The following is a 19,249-nucleotide window of genomic DNA, read 5'->3' on the forward strand; positions in this document are numbered from 1 at the left end:
ACTCAAGTTAGATGCATAGAGATAAAAATCAGAGCTAAGCACCTAATTTTTTCCCCATGCTCTAACTCCTGCCCTGCAGCCACACACTTTTTAAGCTGCTAATGAAACTAGGACCTTAAAGTTAAAAAGTCAAGACTTGCTATAATTCCTCCACCCTAGGCAGGTATTTGTATCCCTATGGGAGGCCCACCTAGCAACTTGAGGTGAGGGTTAAGTATTAGTGTAGGGGGTTAGGGGCTACTTTGACATTCTACATGACATCTACGAACAGAACAGTGGTCTCTTGTGAAGATTTGCTGGCCTTCGGAGTGAGGAAACTCACTCCAAGATGAGATTTGTGCAATGTTCTCTCCACCTAGCTTGTTGTTACCCAGGTAGAGCGTCCATCAAGCTAGGTGGAGAGAATATTGCACAAATCTCATCTTGGAGTGAGCCATGGTGGAGCTCATCCCTTGAAGGCCTGAAGACATTAGGAGGCCATGTGTGTATGTGTGTGTCTGAGAGCCTGTGTATTTGTGCACGTGTGTTTATCCATGTGAGAGCCTATGTGTGGGTCTGTGTGAGTGTCTGTATGCCTGTGAATGTGCCTGTGTGTATGTTTGTGTGCCTGTGAGAGCCCATGTGTCACATATAAGCTCTCACAGGCACACACACACACACACACACACACACATTATATATCTGTGAGGAGAGGGAGCCTGCGTATGTTAGAGAGAGGGAGTGTGTTATTGTGCCATGTGTGTGAAAGAGAAGATAAAATTTGGGCGTCCCTACCTCCCCCAATCCACGACAATCTCAGGATGACTGGAAATCAGAAGATCACAGGTATGGAGAGCAGGAGATTTTTTAAAATCCTTATTAGTTTTAATTATTGGGTGTAATTTGATAATTCTGCTCTTTCGAAATATTTAATTTTTTTTTTGGGGGGGGAATAGAACATTTTTAATGCAGCATTTGTAATTAGCTGGTATAATTCTGTTAGGAGGTAATTTTCAAAGGAATTATGCACATAATTGTAACATACTATCGTAGCAATTTTCAAAAGCACATTTATGCACTTGGGAGTGAATTTTAAAAGCTTTCCTTGCACTTAAAAGGCCCATATATGTGCATAATTCCTTTGAAAATTAGCTGACAACAGCTAATTACAAATGCTGCATTAGAATATTGTGATATTACAGTTGTAGGTCATTTTAATATCCCATTACCAGTAGGACATAACTCTGCATTCTGGATAACCTAACTCCTCTCCAAATGTTCCCTGGAATGCCCCTATGTTATCCTTCCAAAGTTTAGCCAGATAAGTAACCAAAATATTCAAAAGTTACCATTTAGTTGGATAAATTGTGAGTTATCTGGCTAAAAGCCTCTGAATATGGACCTCTATATATTTAGCTTTGAGATTCTTTAAACTGGTGTCCATAAACGCTTAGCATGGATACCTCAGTCTGATTAGAGATGCAAATGGATTTAAAATCTATTTTCATTTCAAACAGATCGACGAAAATGTTTCTCACAGGACAGCAGGATGTTAGTCCTCACATATGGGTGACATCATCAGGATGGAGTCCAATCTCGGAACACTTTTGTCAAAGTTTCCAGAACTTTGACTGGCACCTACTGGGCATGCCCAGCATAGCACCAACCCTGCAGCCAGCAAGGGTTCCCCTTCAGTTTTCTTTTTTATGCGCAGCAGTAGCTACGCGGGTTAAGGAGCTCTTCAGAGATTCCTGACAGGAATTTTTCCTCACGGAACTTCATCAATATTTTCAAAAACATTTTACCCCACAGGGGTCCCCTTATCGATATCTTTGCTCCACGGTCGAACGGTAAGTTTTTTACCTGCTTATGGTTGATTCCCTCGAGTTTTTCCCTTGCGGCCTACCGGCCATTGACCGCACCATGGCTGAATTTTGTTAAGGCCATGGCCATGCACTCGAATGATGTCCATCACTGACCCTCACATGGTCTGTGTGATGTGTTTGGGGTCCAACCATGATGTCCTTACCTGCACCAAATGTGTCCAAATAACACCAAAGGGTCACAAGGCTCAGCTGGAGAAGATGGGACTTCTCTTTTGGCCAAAAACCCCGACTCCATCGACAGCTTCAACGTCATCTGAACCAGTGCCGTCTACTTCGCGCCAGCACCAGGAAACCGCTGCTGTCCGACTGGTTTCTACGACTCCGTGGGTGTCGACCCCCTCTGTTCCTCCTCGGGAGAAAGACTGAGGAGAACATTGAGAAAAACATCAACACCGCCATCGAAAAGCTCAGGCCACCGATACAACTAAGCCCTCGGCATCGACGTCGTCTGATCCACCAACAAAGAAATCCAGAACAGAAAAGGCTCCATCCTCTTCTGTCTGTGGGTCACCAAGGCATTCCCCACCTGGACAGGTGCCGGGATCCACGATTCCACCTTCACTGGTGGACCCTCTGGCTATGCCAGTGCTGCCTCCTACTCCGGAACCAGGTATCCATGCCCCAGGTTTCCATGAGGAATTGGATCATATGATCCAAGAGGCCATCAGTAAACACTCCAGGGTTCAAACCTCCATCGATGCCAGTGCAGGTTCCGGCTCCAGTCACCGATCCAATACCCATGGCGCTTGCGCAGCTATTGGCAAGAATGGATAAGTTAATCGTGCCCTTCCACCGGTGCATCCAAGGGAACCGATGGCTACGATTCCTTCCTCACTGATACCCTTGTCATCGGAAGAAGAATCACCGATCTCCATTCCACCCTCCGGAGTGCTACCACCGACACATCCATCGATGTCACTGATTCCATCAGTGCCTCCATCGATGCCTCCGATGCCTCCCTCAATGCCGTTGATGCCCCCATTGATGCCTTTGATACCTCCATCGATGCCTTCGATTCCACCTTTAAGGACATCAATGCCTAGGCCTGGACCTTCTGGAATAACACCGTGACTCCCTTCTGATGAATATATGGGAGCTGGTGATGAGCCATACAATCCCTGGACCGATGATTTGTCCCAGGATTCAGATGATTTGCCTTCACAGCCCTCTCTTCCTGATGAAAGGAAGCATTCTCCTTCAGAGGACTTGTCCTTTATCAACTTTGTTAAAGAAATGTCTGAAACAGTTTCATTCCAGCTTTAGACATGAAGAGGACTCTAGGCATCAGATGTTACAAGTTCTCCAATTTCTGGATGCTCCTAAGGAGATCATGTCTATCCCTATTCATGACATCCCCTTGGACATTTTAAAGAGAAATTGGAAGCACCCTGGCTCTGTGGCACCTGTCAACAATAAGGCAGATGCCACCTCTCTAGTTCAGCCAGCACCTGGCTTCCAGAGAGCTCAACTAGCTCATCATTCAGTAGTTGTGGAGTCAGCCCAGAAGAGGGCAAAACACTCCAAACCCCACTCTTCCATTCCCCCAGGAAAGGAAAAGAAATTTCTGGATGTGTTTGGAAGACGAGTATTTCATGGGTCAATGCTCATCTCTCGCATTGCTTCCTATCAATTATACATGACCCAGTACAATAGGGCCCTGTTTACGAAGATTCAGAAATTTGCTGAAGCCTTACCTCTGCAATTCCAGGACCAATTTCATGCCCTAGCACAAAAGGGTCTAGATGCTGCCAAACATGAAGTACGTTCGGCATATGACATCTTCGACACCACCTCCAGAGTTTCGGCGGCAGGAATTAGTGTGAGAAGATGGGCCTAGCTAAAGTCTTCAGACCTCAGACCAGAAGTACAGGACAGGTTAGCTGACTTGCCCTGTGCTGGGGATAATCTTTTCAGAGAAAAGATTCAAGATTCAAGAAGCAGTGGCGCAGCTCAAGGACCACCAAGAGACTCTGCACCAGCCCTCCTTACTGCCTTCTGATCTCTCTTCCTCTTCCAAATGATCTTTTAGAAGAGATTCCAAGAGACAATTCTACCGGCAAAGGAGATTCTATCCCCCGGTGTCCAGGGCTCGAGCTTCTAAGCCTTACCAAAAAGGTCAATCCAAGCAACCTCGAGTTCAGAAGTCACAGCCAGCCCCCCAGCCAGTCCAGCATCTAGCTTTTGACTCCTTCCTAGAGAGCAGTACCCAGCCTCCACTTCTGGCTATTCCCGTCGGAGGACGGTTGTGCCACTTCTCCAAACCATGGCACACAGTCACCACAGATCAGTGGGTACTCGCTGTAAAAACCCAAGGTTACCACCTCAACTTTCTCTCTGTTCCACCGGATTCCCCACCTCGAGTGACATGGGGAACATCCAACCATTCAGCGCTCCTGGAGCAGGAAGTCTCCCTCCTCCTCCAGTCCCAAGCAATAGAACCAGTGCCCCTCTCCCAACAGGGGCAGGGTTTCTATTCCAGGTATTTCCTGATATCAAAAAAGTCAGGTGGTGTTCGCCCAATACTGGACCTTCGCACCTTAAACAAATACCTACAAAGAGAAAAGTTCAAGATGATGACCTTGGGTTCTCTTCTTCCCCTTCTCCAAAGGGAAGACTGGCTCTGCTCTCTAGACCTCCAGGATGCCTACATACACATTTCCATTACTCCGTCACATCGCAGATTCCTGCGCTTCCTAGTAGGCCCGAAACACTTCCAATATTGGGTGTTACCATTCGGCCTAGCATCTGCCCCACGAGTCTTCACCAAATGCCTCGTAGTGGTAGCTGCCTTTCTCAGGAGTCAAAGTATCCACGTCTACCCCTATCTCGATGATTGGTTGATCAGGGCTCCTTCTCAGCAAGCGGCACTGACGTCTCTATATCTCACGTGCCATACTCTGATCTCCCTAGGGTTTCTCATAAACTATCCAAAATCCAGGCTAGTTCCCTCTCAAACCCTATCGTTCATAGGGGCCAACTTGGACACTTTAAAAGCGAAAGACTTCCTACCTCAGGATCGAGCTTTCACTCTCACCTCTCTGGCCCATCGACTGCAGTCTCGACAACACTCAACTGCACGTCACTTTCTGCTCTTACTGGGTCATATGGCCGCCTCGGTGCATGTCACTCCCATGGCCCGCCTGGCCATGAGAGTAATGCAGTGGACTCTAAAATCACAGTGGATTCAGTCTTCTCAGCCAAGGTCCACCATTGTTCACATCACCAACCAGCTCCGCTTATCGCTGGCTTGATGGATAAACCAATCAAATCTGCTTCAAGGCCTTCCATTTCAGGCTCCAGAACCTCAAATAACTTTGACAACAGATGCCTCCAACCTCGGCTGGGGTGCACATGTTGCAAACCTGCAAACTCAGAGCATTTGGTCTCCAGATGAAGCCAAATACCAAATACATTTCCTGGAGCTTCGTGCAATCAGATATGCTCTCAGGGCTTTTCAGGATCACCTTTCCTACCAGGTCATCCTGATTCAAACAGACAACCAAGTGGCCATGTGGTACATCAACAAGCAAGAAGGAACAGGCTCCTACCTCCTGTGTCAGGAAGCTGCACAGATATGGGCGGAAGCCCTTTCCCACATGATGTATCTGTTGGATTCGTGGACCCTTGAGATGGCTGGGACAGAAGAAGACTCACTGTGGGAAGGCCCACCGTGGACATCGAAGCCGGGAGGCAGCACTGAGCAGGAGACCAGAGGGATCTTCACCACTGGAAGCCCGAGGTCCCCCCAGGAGGAGCCCGTGATGACCTGAGCTGCTTGGACTTATGTGCAGTCTCCTGTGGGCCGGTGTCTGAAGAGGAGTTCCAGAGGATCGAGAAGAGTAGGGCCGAAGCCTGGAGGCCAACTGGAACTTCATCACTGGAAGCCCGCGGTCCCCCTGAGAGGAGCTCGTGAGGAGCCGAGCCGCTTGGACTTAGGAGGGGCCTCCTGGATGAAAGCCGGAGTCAGGAACCAGTGGACAGAAGCTGGAATCAGAAGCCAGTGGACGAGCCTAAGTCAGAAGCCAGTATCGGAAGCCAAAGTCAGAAGCCAGTAGTCGGAAGCCAAGGTCAGAAGCCAGTAGTCAAAAGCAGCAACTTGTAACTCTCAAAGAGAGTGAACCTCGTTGCAAGGCAATGCATAGGCCTAGCTGCAGGGTTTAAATACCCCTGCAGCTTCTGACGTCATCTGTGGGCTGCTCCTTTTCTTCCCGCGCTGGCCCCTTTAAATCCAGAGCCCCTGCGCGCGCCTAGGGGGCAGGGCCAGGTGCAGCGGATCAACGGCGTCTCCCTCGAGGAGGGAGCGCTGCAGCAGAGGCTGGTACGGGCCTTGCCGGCCCAGAAGATGTTGCAGTGGCTCAGGCCGGCCCCGAGGTAGGTGAAGGGACCGGGGCACAGCCTGGGACCGTAACAGTACCTCAGGGCCACCTACTTGCCGGGAGTGGACAATGTGTTGGCAGACAAGCTGAGTCTCACTTTTCAACCGCACGAGTGGTCCCTCAACCCCACTGTAGTGGACTCAATATTCCAACATTGGGGTTACCCTCACATAGACCTCTTTGTGTCAATTCACAACCACAAAGTAGGGAACTTCTGCTTTCTCACGCACAGCCAACACCTTCAACCAAGAGACGCTTTCTCCTTCTCGTGGGCCAGCGGTCTCCTTTATGCGTACCCTTCACTTCCACTCATTTCGAAGACTCTCGTGAAGTTGCGAAGGGACAAAGGACTAATGATTCTCATAGCACCTCATTGGCCACGCCAGGTCTGGTTTCCATTCCAATTCTCCACGACCTATCAGTACACCAGCACATTGCTCTGGGGAAGGACCCACTTCTGATCACTCAGAACAACGGCTGCCTTCGTCACCCCAACCTCCAGGCCCTCACCCTGACTGCCTGGATGTTGAAAGGTTAATACTTCAACCTCTTAACCTTTCAGAGCCGGTTTCCCATGTCCTAGTAGCTTCATGAAATCCTTCCACAAGGCATTCTTATGATTACAAATGGAACAGGTATACGGTATGGTGTACTTCCATGTCCCTCGATCCCTTCACTTGTTCCACACAGAAGTTTTTGGACTATCTCTGGCATCTGTCAGAGTCAGGTCTCCAAACTGTCAGTGCGATAGCCGCCTTCCAAAAAGGTGTCGGAGTTGTACCTATTTCAGTACAACCCCTTGTAACACGCTTTTTGAAGGGCTTGCTCCACCTTAAACCTCCACTGCGCCCTCCGGCCCCTTCCAGGGACCTCAACTTGGTTTTGGGACGGCTCATGAAACCACCGTTTGAACCTCTCCAATCCTGCGATCTCCGCCATCTCACCTGGAAGGTGATTTTTCTTTTGGCGATCACATCTGTTCACAGAGTTAGTGAGTTACATGCCTTAGTTACCTACCCGCCTTACACTAAACTTCTGCATGATAGGGTAGTACTCCGCACTCACCCTAAGTTTTTGCCTAAGGTAGTATCGGAGTTTCATATCAATCAATCCATTATACTACCCATCTTCTTTCCCAGGCCCCACTCAAACCCAGGAGAACGGGTTCTGCATACCCTTGATTGTAAACGTGCTCTAGCATTTTATCTAGACCATTCAGCTGCCCACAGGAAATACACTCAATTGTTTGTTTCCTTTGATCCCATCAAATTGGACAAACCTGTGGGTAAGCAGACTCTCTCCTCCTGGTTAGCGTATTGTATTTCCTTTTGTTACCAACAGGCAGGCATTCCGCTTCAAGACCATGTTAAAGCACACGCTGTCAGGGCCATGGCAACATCAGTAGTGCACCTACGCTCAGTGCCGCTTGCTGACATCTGTAAGGCTGCTTCCTGGAGCTCTCTCCACACCTTCGCAGCCCATTATTGTTTAGACAAGGCTGGCAGACAAAATTCTATCTTCGGCAAGTCTGTGCTGCGCAACTTATTTGCGAACTGAGGTACCAACATCCTTCCGCCAACCCGCTAGGGTTCAGGATGCCCTCTACCAAATTCCACCCCAGTTCTTGTGCCTGTTGCATGTCTTTGGGTACATTTGGTGCATTGCTCAGGCATCCTCAGCTCGGTACTCACCCATATGTGAGGACTACCATCCTGCTTGTCCTATGATAAAGCAGAGTTGCTTACCTGTAACAGGTGTTCTCACAGGACAGCAGGATATTAGTCCTCACGAAACCTGCCCGCCACCCCGTGGAGTTGGGTTCGTTTACGTTTTCTTATTTTATTTTTTGCATAGAGATGTGAATCGGAACCGGAATCGGTTTGGATTCCGGTTCCGATTCACATGTGGTTTTTTTTTATTGGGCCCGATCGCGGTTTTGTTTATCGGCTGCGCCCGAGCCGATAAACAAAAAACGCACCCCGACCCTTTAAAACTAATACCTTAGCTTCCCCCACCTTCCCAACCTCCCCAAAAACCTTTTACAGGTACCTGGTGGTCCAGTGGGGGTCCCTGGAGCGATCTCCTGCTCCCGGGCTGTCGGCTGCCACTAATCAAAATGGCGCTGATGGCCCTTTGCCCTTACCATGTGACAGGGTATCCGTGCCATTGGCCAGACCCTGGATGGCCTGTGTCATCTTGTGCTCCTACCATATGACAGGGATTGAGCAATGCACCGGTAGCCCCTGTGACATAATAAGGGCAAAGGCTATCATGCCATTTTGATTACTGGCAGCCGATGGCCCGAGTGCAGGAGATCGCTCCTGGACCCGAGCTGGACCACCAGGGGCTTTTGGCAAGTCTTGGGGGACCCTCCTGACCCCCACAAGACTTGCCAAAAGTCCAGCAGGGGTCCGGGAGTGACCTCCTGCACTCGGACCGTTGGCTGCCAGTATTCAAAATGGCGCCGATAGCCTTTGCCCTTACTATGTCACAGGAGCTACCGGTGCCATTGGTCAGCCCCTGTCACATGGTAGGAGCACAAGATGGCACCGGCCATCCAGTGCTCCTACCATGTGACAGGGTCCGGCCAATGGCATGGATACCCTGTCACATGGTAAGGGCAAAGGGCCATCAGCGCCATTTTGATTAGTGGCAGCCGACAGCCCGGGAGCGGGATATCGCTCCAGGAACCCCCACTGGACCACCAGGTACCTGTAAAATGTTTTGGGGGGGTCAGGAGGGTGGGGGAAGCTAAGGGATTAGTTTTAAAGGGTCGGGGTGGGTTTAGGGGTTATTTTTGTGTGCCGTTTTTCCCGCCCTCCCCCAAAACGATAAGAGAAACCCCACGATCAATATCGTTGGGTTTTCCTATATTGTCCGATATTTTCAATCGTCCGAAGCCTGATTCACATCCCTATTTTTGCATGTACTTTTTACTATAAGACAAGACTGAAGTGAAATTCCTGCTGGTTGCAGGATTGGTGCTATGCTGGGCATGCCCAGTAGGTGCCAGTCAAAGTTCTGGAAACTTTGACAAACGTGTTCCATGATTGGGCTCCATCCTGATGATGTCACCCACATGTGAAGACTAACATCCTGCTGTCCTGTGAGAATACCTATTACAGGTAAGCAACTCTGCTTACTATGAAAAGCACATGAACAAATTAATCATAACAGGATATGCAAACTGTGCATCCTACATAGACTGAAAAACCATTACTAACCACAGAAGACTTTCGTACAGTTCTACAATCGCTAATTTTCTCAAATATTGACTACTGCAACTCCATACTTCTAGGATTCCCAAGCAGCCTATTAAAAAAAGTACAACTACTACAACATGCTGTAGCAAGACTTTTAATTGGAACCAGGAAATTTGATCATATCACACCCTCACTTATAATACTGCATTGGCTACTGATACAGTACTGAATATATTACAAAGTTTTAACTTTAATCTCTAAAATCATACATAACGATAACCTGGGACTAATAGCCATGACACTTCAACCTTATACTCCACAATGAACCCTAATTTCCCAAAACAAAGGACTATTAACTGTACCTACGATCCGGAGCACATACCTGTTGCAGATAAGAGATTGCGTGTTCTCCATAGCAAGCCCTGAACTGTGAAACTCAATACCAGAGACAATATGACTGATCCCAGAAGGAAAGACATTCAAATGTGAACTAAAAACTTAGCTTTCTAAAAACACTTAGGGGCGGATTTTCAAAGGCGCGCGAATAGCCTACTTTTGTTTGCGCTCCAGGCGCAAACAAAAGTACGCTGGATTTTAGTAGATACGCGCGGAGCCGCGCGTATCCACTAAAATCCTGGATCGGCGCGCGCAAGGCTATGAATTTTGTATAGCCGGCGCGCGCCGAGCCGCGCAGCCTACCCCGTTCCCTCCAAGGCCGCTCCGAAATCGGAGCGGCCTCGGAGGGAACTTTCCTTTGCCCTCCCCTCACCTTCCCCTCCCTTCCCCTACCTAACCCACCCGCCTGGCCCTGTCTAAACCCCCCCCTTACCTTTGTCGGGGGATTTACGCCTCCCTCCGGGAGGCGTAAATCCTCGCGCGCCAGCAGGCCTCCTGCGCGCCGGGCCGCGACCTGGGGGCGGGTACGGAGGGCGCGGCCATGCCCCCGGGCCGTAGCCACGCCCCCGTACCCGCCCCCAAAACGCTGCCGACACGCCCCCGAAACGCCGCGATGACCGGGCCCGCCCCCCGACACGCCCCCCTCCGAGAACCCCGGGACTTACGCGAGTCCCGGGGCTCTGCGCGCGCCGGGAGGCCTATGTAAAATAGGCTTCCCGGCGCGCAGGGCCCTGCTCGCGTAAATCCGCCAGGTTTTGGGCGGATTTATGCGAGCAGGGCTCTGAAAATCTGCCCCTTATAATCTAACTTAAATACTATCAGTAAGCTGTGTCAACAAGAACTTATAGCTTAACTTAAACTCTATCTGAATGCAGAGTTAACAATAACCTGAACAAAAAGCAAAGCAATGCCAAGCAACAAGAGAACAAAGTAGCTCATGACAACTCCCCTACAACCTTGTAAATTACTAAATAGATTCCTTATCCTACTAAGGTAACCTATTGTCCCCTTCCTGTTGAGACATTTAAGAACATCACCCTTGATCATATGACCCTATTGAGTTCTTTCAATGTATCTACCATACCAAAATATGTATCTTACCAAAGTTTATGTAGTTACAAAATGTATCTTACTAAAGTGTGTTAGACCAATATGTGTTCTACCATAATCTAATGACCTAAAGGACAAATGTTACTTTTCTAAATTGTTGTGATCTTCACTTGTTATGACAGTATATAAAATAAATAAATAAATAAATAGTATCAGCCATATGGAGTGAATTTCCAGTTTATGAATGTAAAAGTTGCAATTTATAAAAGCCCATTTACACGCATAAAACCTTTTGAAAACTACTTCCAATGAAAATAAGATTCCTAACATGGGCTAAACTAAAGGTCCATCTATTGCACCATTCAGTCTCTGACAGTGGCTAGAAGAAAATGCTTAAAAGAATGTACGTGATAAATAGGGCATGAGACTAGACCATATGAAAATCTGGTCTAAATATATTTTGTGGTCTTTTTAACTTTGTTTTTAATGAAAAAAAAATTACAGATCTTGTTTAATCACATAGCCTTTGAAATTTTACTTTAAAACAAATGAGGAGTATTGATTGGAATTTATTGGTTAGAAGAAAATGTAAAGTAATGCCCTCTCTTATAATACAAAACTAAGCATTGCTCCATTTTTACTGTAGGTGGTATGGCTGATTCTAGAACGAAGAGGGGACTCTGGAACCACAGATCAGTATTCCACCAGTGGAGAAATGCAGGATAATAAATGTGATGTTTCCTTGGTAACCACTTTGTCTCACCATCCTTGGTGCTTCAACTTTGTGACAGATGGTGAGAGATAGCAGGCCCTATGAGGAAGACAGAGAACATTCAGTGATATGAATACTAAATGCAAAGTAACATATGCATACGCAAGAAGCTTGACCTTGTTAGTAACATTAGCTCACAATTGATCAAGGGGATGTGTACACATTGGAGTAAATTTTCAGCAGGGTTTTGCATGTTAAAATAGCATATACGAGCTCAAGTAGTATGTACTTGTGTAAATGCTATTTTATAAATGTTAAGAGTATACATGTATTTTCCATTTTGTGTGTACATTTTCTCATGGAAAAAAAAGGGCAGACTAGGTACATTCTTGGACAGGATTCAGAAGTATAGTACATGCAGTAAAATATTTATGCCTATATGTTACTAAACTTATTCGTACACATTTACACATGTTAATTGATTTGCACCAATGAAATCAAACTTGTCGTCTGCAGTTCTTGGCTGGATGGTCTGGGTGAACTGTGGGGGTTCAGGGTGAAGTGTTAGAGGTCTGGATGACTGGAGAAGGACACTGAGGAAGGTATCCAAGTATGGTGATTCCAAGTATGCATACATGTATTTTCGAAATGGTATATGTGCATACTTTTAAAAATATCTGCCTCTGCATATAAATCATGGTTATTACATTTACACGTTATTTTTATTACATGCCTAAAATATGCACACGTATGTTTTTAAACTAGATAGACAAAGTATGCATTTTCATGCATGGGAAATATTTCTGTATTCTGAAACATACACATGGAGCAGAAAAGTTTATTTTATAAACTGTGCAACTCCTGCCAGTTTATAATATTCTAGGATAAATTTCTGCATGTCCACTTATGTGCATAAATCCTGTAAAGTGGATAGGGTTGAAGATTAGGCCTGAATTAATTAGAATATTTGAAAGCTTGATGGTAAAGTTGCCCGATCCCACAGTGCTGTCATGCCTTAGTAAGGTGCAATAGTAATAATAACATGATGAAAATTGACTTGAAAACTGGAGGGAGGACACTAAGTGAATCTATTGCGATAGCATTTAACTTTCAAAAGGGAGACAATGATAAAATGAGCAAAATGGTTAAGAAAAAACTGAAAGAAGCAGCCGCAAAGGTTAAGAGTTTACATCATGTTGATTAAAAATACCATCTTGGAAGCCAAGATCAGATGTATTCTATGCATTAAAAGAGGTGGAAGAAAGGCAACACGACTACTGGAATGGTTAAAAGGTAAATTGAGAGGATACATTTAAAAAAAAATGGAAAAGGGATCCGAATGAAGAAAATAGGAAACATAAGCATTGGCAAGTTAGATGCAAAGCATTAATAAGGAAGGCAAAGGCAGAATTTGCAAAGAAGTTTGCTATGGAAGCAAAAATTCATAATAACAACTTTTTCAGTTACTTTCGAAGCAAAAAGACTGTGAGGGAGTCAGTTGGATTATTAGATGATCGACAGGTGAAAGGGGCATTAAGGGAGGGCAAGGCCATAGCAGAGATATTAAATTAATTCTTTGCTTCAATCTTTACTGAGGAAGATGTAAGGCAGATACCCATGCCAGAAGTGATATTTAAAGGTGATGATTCAGAGAAACTGTAAGAATTCTCAGTGAACCTGGAAGATGTTATAAAGTAAATTGACAAACTAAAGAGTAGCAAATCACCTGGACCAGATTGTATACATCTCAGTGTGCTGAAAGAACTGAAAAATGAAATTATAGACCTACTGTTAGTAATCTGTATCATTAAAATCATCAATGGTACCTGAAGATTGGAGGGTGGCAAATGCAACCCCAGTTTTTAAAAAGGGTTCAAAGGCTGATCCAGGAAACCACAATCTGGTGAGCCTGACTTCAGTGCCTGGAAAAATGGATGAAATTATTATAAAGAAAAAATTAAAGGTGAATTTTAAAAGCTAGATATATGGCAACTCCAAGAGATGGGAGCACATCTAGTACATTCATGTATCCACTTGATTTTATAAGCCACCACATACACGCATACGTACATCACAGTATATATACCCACGCAGTGACATTAGCCCCCCAGTATTCTCTGTCTCCAGCAGATGGTGGATGTTCATCTCCCTACTGGGGATTGCTTAAAGTTTTTAGAAGGAGAAAAGAAAAAGGAAAATAATTTGCCCTGCTCTCGCATGATGATACCATATGGGCTTTCCTCAGTTGAGAATTCCTGAGGTGAAATATATTGGATTCCTTCTTTAGATGAATGCCTTGGTCCAGAAGCTGGTTTTCAGCTGGCGTGCACTTAACTGTAAAAAACAGCTGAAAGGCAAGTGGGTGTGAATTCCACTTGCCTTTCTGTCCGCACCTCAGCCAGAGGGGTGGCTTCGGTAATAGTGGCCAGGTGTCAGTTATGGCTGAGAAATTGGTCAGCTGATGTTACCTCTGTATAACCTCTCAAAATTGCCCTTTAAATGCTCACTCTTGTTTGGGAACGAGATGGAGAAAATGGCCAATAAGTGGGGCGAGTCCCAGGTTCTTTGGTTACCGTAGAATAAGAAACAGATGTCGTGCTCCTTTAGCATGAGAGGTCGTACTAGGGGAATCCAAATGTTTTTGACCCTACAGAGGAATGGCCTTTCAGAGGATTTGACCTTTTGGTATGTCTTCGTTCTTTCATCCCAGACAGCCCAGATGGGGCGGAGGCTTGGGTAGTAGAATCCCCTGAGCCTCCCAATGAAGGTGTGCTGACCCACTCCCGGGAACAGGAGATAGGGTGTCGCCTCTCTCTCTTTAATCGAAGGTGGGTTGAAATCACGTCAGACCAATGGGTCCTGGAAGTGGTGAGAGATGGATATGTGCTGGAGTTTCGCAGTATTCCTCAGGACATATTCATGGTGTCTCCCTGCAACTCCCCACAAAAGAGGCAGGCAGTGGAGTGTACAATGTCAAGACTCCTCAGTCTGAGGGCTGTGGTCCCACAACTCAAGAAAATATGGGCCAATATTACATTTATTTTGTTGTGCCCAAGAAGAAGAGCTCTTTTTGCCCTATCCTGGATCTCAAGGGGGTCAACCGTCAATTACGGGTGACTCATTTTTTCATGGAAACCTTGCACTTAATGATAATGGCAGTTTCTGACATCCTTGGATTTGTCCAAGGTGTGCCTGCATATTCCCATCCAGCTAGAGCATCATTGATTTCTGAGCTTCATCGTTTTGGAGCATCGTCAGTTTCAAGCGCTACCTTTTGGTTTATCCACCACACGCTGAACTTTTTTCAAGGTTATGGTAGTGGTGGTAGCAGTGTTAAGAAAGGATGGGATTCTGGTCCACCTGTACTTGGACGACTGGCTGATTTGGGCCAAGACTCTGGAAGAGAGCCTCCGGGTGTAATGTAAGGTGATCTCCTTGTTGCCGGAGCTGGTTTGGGAGGTGAACCTGGCCAAGAGCAGTCTTCAGTCATCTCAGTTGCAAGAGTATCTTGGAGTTCAGTTCAACTTGAAGCAGGGCAGGATGCTCCTGCTGGAGGGTCTTATTCAGAAGCTGATGATGCAGATGCATCTGTTGACAAACACAATATGCACCTATTTACAGGTGCTCAGATTGATGGCAGCAATAAACACAATATGCACCTATCTACAGGTGCTCAGATTGATGGCAGCAATCCTGGAAGTGGTGCCTTGGGCAAGGGTGCATATGTGTCCTCTTCAGTGCACTCTGCTGTCTTATTGGAGCCCACAGTCTCAGGGCTATTCAATTCAGCTTCACCTGCTGATAAGTCTACACATACTTGCAGTGGTAGTTAGAAGCAGATCATCTGAGAAAGGGAGTTTCCCTAAAATCACCAGATTGACTAGTACTCATGACAGTTGTGAGTCTCCAGGGTTGGAGAGCTCACTGTCAGGAGCTGGCAGCACAAGGGCAGCGGAATACAGAAGAACCTCTCTGAAGCAGCAATCGGCTGGAAGCCCATGTCATCAGGTTGGCATGCTTGTAGTTCAACGATTGTTTACAGGGTCGAGCAGTCCAAATAATGTCATACAATCAAACAACAGTGGCTTACATCAATCGGCAAGGAGGAACCAAGAGCCAACAAGTATCACAGGAAATTGCCAGTTTATGGAATGGGCGGAAGTGCATCTTCAGGAGATCTCAGCCTCACACATAGCATGAAAAGACAATGTAAAAGCAGGCTTTCTCAGAAGGCAGAGTCTGGACCCTGAGATTGGGAATTGTCAGACAAGGCATTTCAGCTGATAGTGGATCATTGGGGCCTTTCATTTCTGGACCTGCTGGTGACTTCTTGCACTGTAAAGGTTCCTCATTTCCTCAGTCACAGGAGAGATCCAAAGTCCCAGGGTATTGATATAATCATGCAGGAGTGGCAGGAGGGCAAGCTGCTGTATGCCTTCCCCCCATGGCCCATGTTGGGCAGGATAATTCAGAAGATGGAGATTCACCGGGGGATGGGGCTTTTGGTGGCACCAGATTGGCCCAGGAGATCATGGTATTTGGATCTGTGAAGGCTCATGGTGGACTCCCCCCTCTAGTTTCCAGCACACAGGGATCAGTTGCGGCAGGGGCCTGTTCTTCATGAAGATTCAACTCAATTTTGTCTTATGGTATGGCTCTTGAGAGGGCTCAGTTGCTGAAGCATGGATATTCTACTGCGGTGATTGCCATCTTGCTACGAGCAAGAAAGTTCTCCATTTCCTTAGCTTATGTGTGGGTTTGGCAAGTGTTTGAGGTTTGGTGTAAAGATCAAGGGGTTCTTCCTCGTTCGGTTAAGATCCGTTCATTTTGGAATTTTTGCAGGTTGGATTGAATAAAGGGTTGGCCCTTAATTCATTAAAGGTACAAGTGGCAGATTTTGCTTGTTTCAGAGGTCAGGTGAATGGTGGACTCTTGTCGATTCATCCAGATGTGGCCCATTTCTTGAAAGGAGTGAAACATCTTCATCCTCCCTTGTGGTTACCAGTGCCATGTCAAGTCTTAATTTGGTTTTGGATTTTTTAGCAAGCCCTACTTTTTGGCTGATGCATGCCCTCTCCTTGTGGTTAGTAACCTTGAAAATGGTTTTTCTTGTGGCAATTTGTTCGGTGCGTAGAGTTTCCGAACTGCAGGCCTTGTCTTGTTGGGAGCCATTCCTTCAAGTGACTTTGGGGGTGATACAGCTGTGTACTGTTCCTTCTTTTTTGGCAAAAGTGGTTTCAGATTTTCACTTGAATCAGTTCATTTCCCTGCCGTCTCTGGACAGGGAAAGAGATGCGGAAAAATATCACCTGTTATGGCCCTTGGATGTCAAGAGGCATATTGTGAGGTATTTGAAGGTTTCTAAACCTCTCAGGAAGATGGATCGCCTGTTTGTTCTCCTGTGGAAGTAAGCAGGACAAGAAGGCGTCACGGACTATAATAGCCCCTTCTTTTTGCTGATGACTTCTGATCTGTTCTTCAAGCACTAGTTCTCACCAGTCTTAATTATTGTAACTCACTTTACCTTGGACTTCCAGATTACATCATTCAACCTCTCCAATTGATCCAAAATTGTGCCGCTAGACTCCTTACTAATACATCACACAAAGCTCAAATCACTCCCATTTTAAAACATTTATATTGGCTGCCCATTCGTTAATGCATACAATATAAAATCTTAACAATTATTCACACCTTACTACACAATGTTTCTTCAATTTGATTGTTCTTCTCTTCGTCTTTACCAACCTCCTCGACACCTATGATCCACTGACATTAAACTACCTCCAAGTTCCCACTGTAAAAGCTGCTAGATTGGATTTAACCCACAACCGCACCTTTTCTGTTGCGGGTCCTAGACTTTGGAATGCTTTACCCAATTCCATTCGTCAATTCACCACCAAACATGAATTTAAAAAAAGTTATAAAAACATATCTTTTTTCATTAGCATTTACAGAACCTCCCTCATAACTTCTGTCTTCTTAAGACTCTCTTAACTTTATTCTTATACATCACTGTAATTTTTGTCATATTTGCTATTGTTTGTTTTTATTTGTTCAATAATTTGTTTTATTGATTATGTATGTTTTTATCCTGTAAACCCCCTAGATCAAAGATTGTTGTATAGGTGGTATACAAAAACTTATAAATAAATAAATAAAATGTGAATGCTGGTCAGTCATTGCTAGTCAGGTTAGGGCTCATTCCACTAAGGCTCAGGCAGTGTCATGGTTGGAGTTTAGATTGTTATCCACATCGATATTTGCTGAGCTGTGACATGGTCCTTCTTACATAACTTTTCCAGGTATTATCATCTAGATGTGCAGGCCAGGAGGATGCAGCCTTCACAGATGTGGTTATTAGCCTCCCGCCCTGTTCAGGAGTACCTTTGGTACATCCCACCTGTACTGGATCCACCTGTCTAAACACTAAGGGGTAGATTTTCAAACTATGCGAATAGGCCTACTTTTGCTGGCGCATCAGGCGCAAGCAAAAGTACGCTGGATTTTAGTAGATACGCGCGGAGCCGCGCGTATCCACTAAAATCCTGGATCGGCGCGTGCAAGGCTATCAATTCTGTATAGCCGGCGCGCGCCGAGCTGCGCAGCCTACCCCCGTTCCCTCCAAGGCCGCTCCGAAATCGGAGCGGCCTCGGAGGGAACTTCCTTTTGCCCTCCCCTCACCTTCCCCTCCCTTCCCCTACTTAACCCACCCACCCGGCCCTGTCTAAGCCCCCCCCTTACCTTTGTCGGGGGATTTACGCCTCCCAGAGGGAGGCGTAAATCCCCGCGCATCAGCGGGCCTCCTGCGCGCCGGGACGCGACCTGGGGGCGGACCCGGAGGGCGCGGCCATGCCCCCGGGCTGCCCCAGGCCGTAACCACGCCTCTGGGTCCGCCCCCGAAACGCTCCCGGCACGCCCCCTAAACGCCGTGCGGTTTGGGCCCGCCCCCCGACACGCCCCCGGCACGCCCCCGACACGCCCCCCTCGGAGAACCCCCCTGGACTTACGCGAGTCCCGGGGTCTGCGCGCGCCGGTGAGCCTTTGTAAAATAGGCTCACAGGCGCGCAGGGCCCTGCTCGCCTAAATCCGCCCGGATTTGGGCGGATTTAGGTGAGCAGGGCTCTTAAAATCCGCCCCTAAGAAATGAGAAATTACAACTTACCTGATAATTTCCTTTCCTTTAGTATAGACAGATGGATCCACCTTTCCACGCTTGCCTGCCAGTGGGTTGTGCTATTGTCCTCATGTGTGGCTGTGTGTTCCAGAGATTACTGGTAAATGTTTGTCCAGTCCTTAGACTAATGTTAATACATTATTTGTCCGAGCTCAGTGTTTTCCTGTTGGCTGATTGCTGGAATGGTTATCTGTTAATAATCAAGTTTTGTTAGTCTGTCCACAGTTTTGCAGAGAATACTGGTGGGCTGATGTCACTGCAGGGGTATATATACTGTGATGTCAGCTTTGCTCCGTCTCCATCTGCTGGTAAAGGTGCATAACCCAGTTGTTCTGGATCCACCTGTATATACTAAAAAAAAAGAAAATTATCAGGTAAGCAGTAATTTCTCAATAAATGACCTAGAGATGGAAACAGTGAGTGAGGTCATCAAATTTGCTGATGATATAAACTTATTCAAAGCTGTTAAA

At 46.4% G+C, this 19,249-nt stretch overlaps 1 protein-coding gene across 1 annotated transcript in view; it reads left to right on the plus strand.

The window, feature by feature from the left end:
• Window positions 1-19,249, plus strand: part of LOC115095641 (tyrosine-protein phosphatase non-receptor type 20-like) — a 154,503-nt gene that overhangs the window by 37,639 nt on the left and 97,615 nt on the right. Inside the window, exon 9 of the mRNA XM_029609638.1 lies at window positions 11,537-11,684. Coding sequence (XP_029465498.1) covers window positions 11,537-11,684 — 148 coding nt within the window. The remainder of the gene's footprint in view (window positions 1-11,536; window positions 11,685-19,249) is intronic.

Source organism: Rhinatrema bivittatum, chromosome 7, assembly GCF_901001135.1.
Source record: "Rhinatrema bivittatum chromosome 7, aRhiBiv1.1, whole genome shotgun sequence".
In the NCBI taxonomy this organism is placed as follows: Eukaryota; Metazoa; Chordata; class Amphibia; order Gymnophiona; family Rhinatrematidae; genus Rhinatrema; species Rhinatrema bivittatum.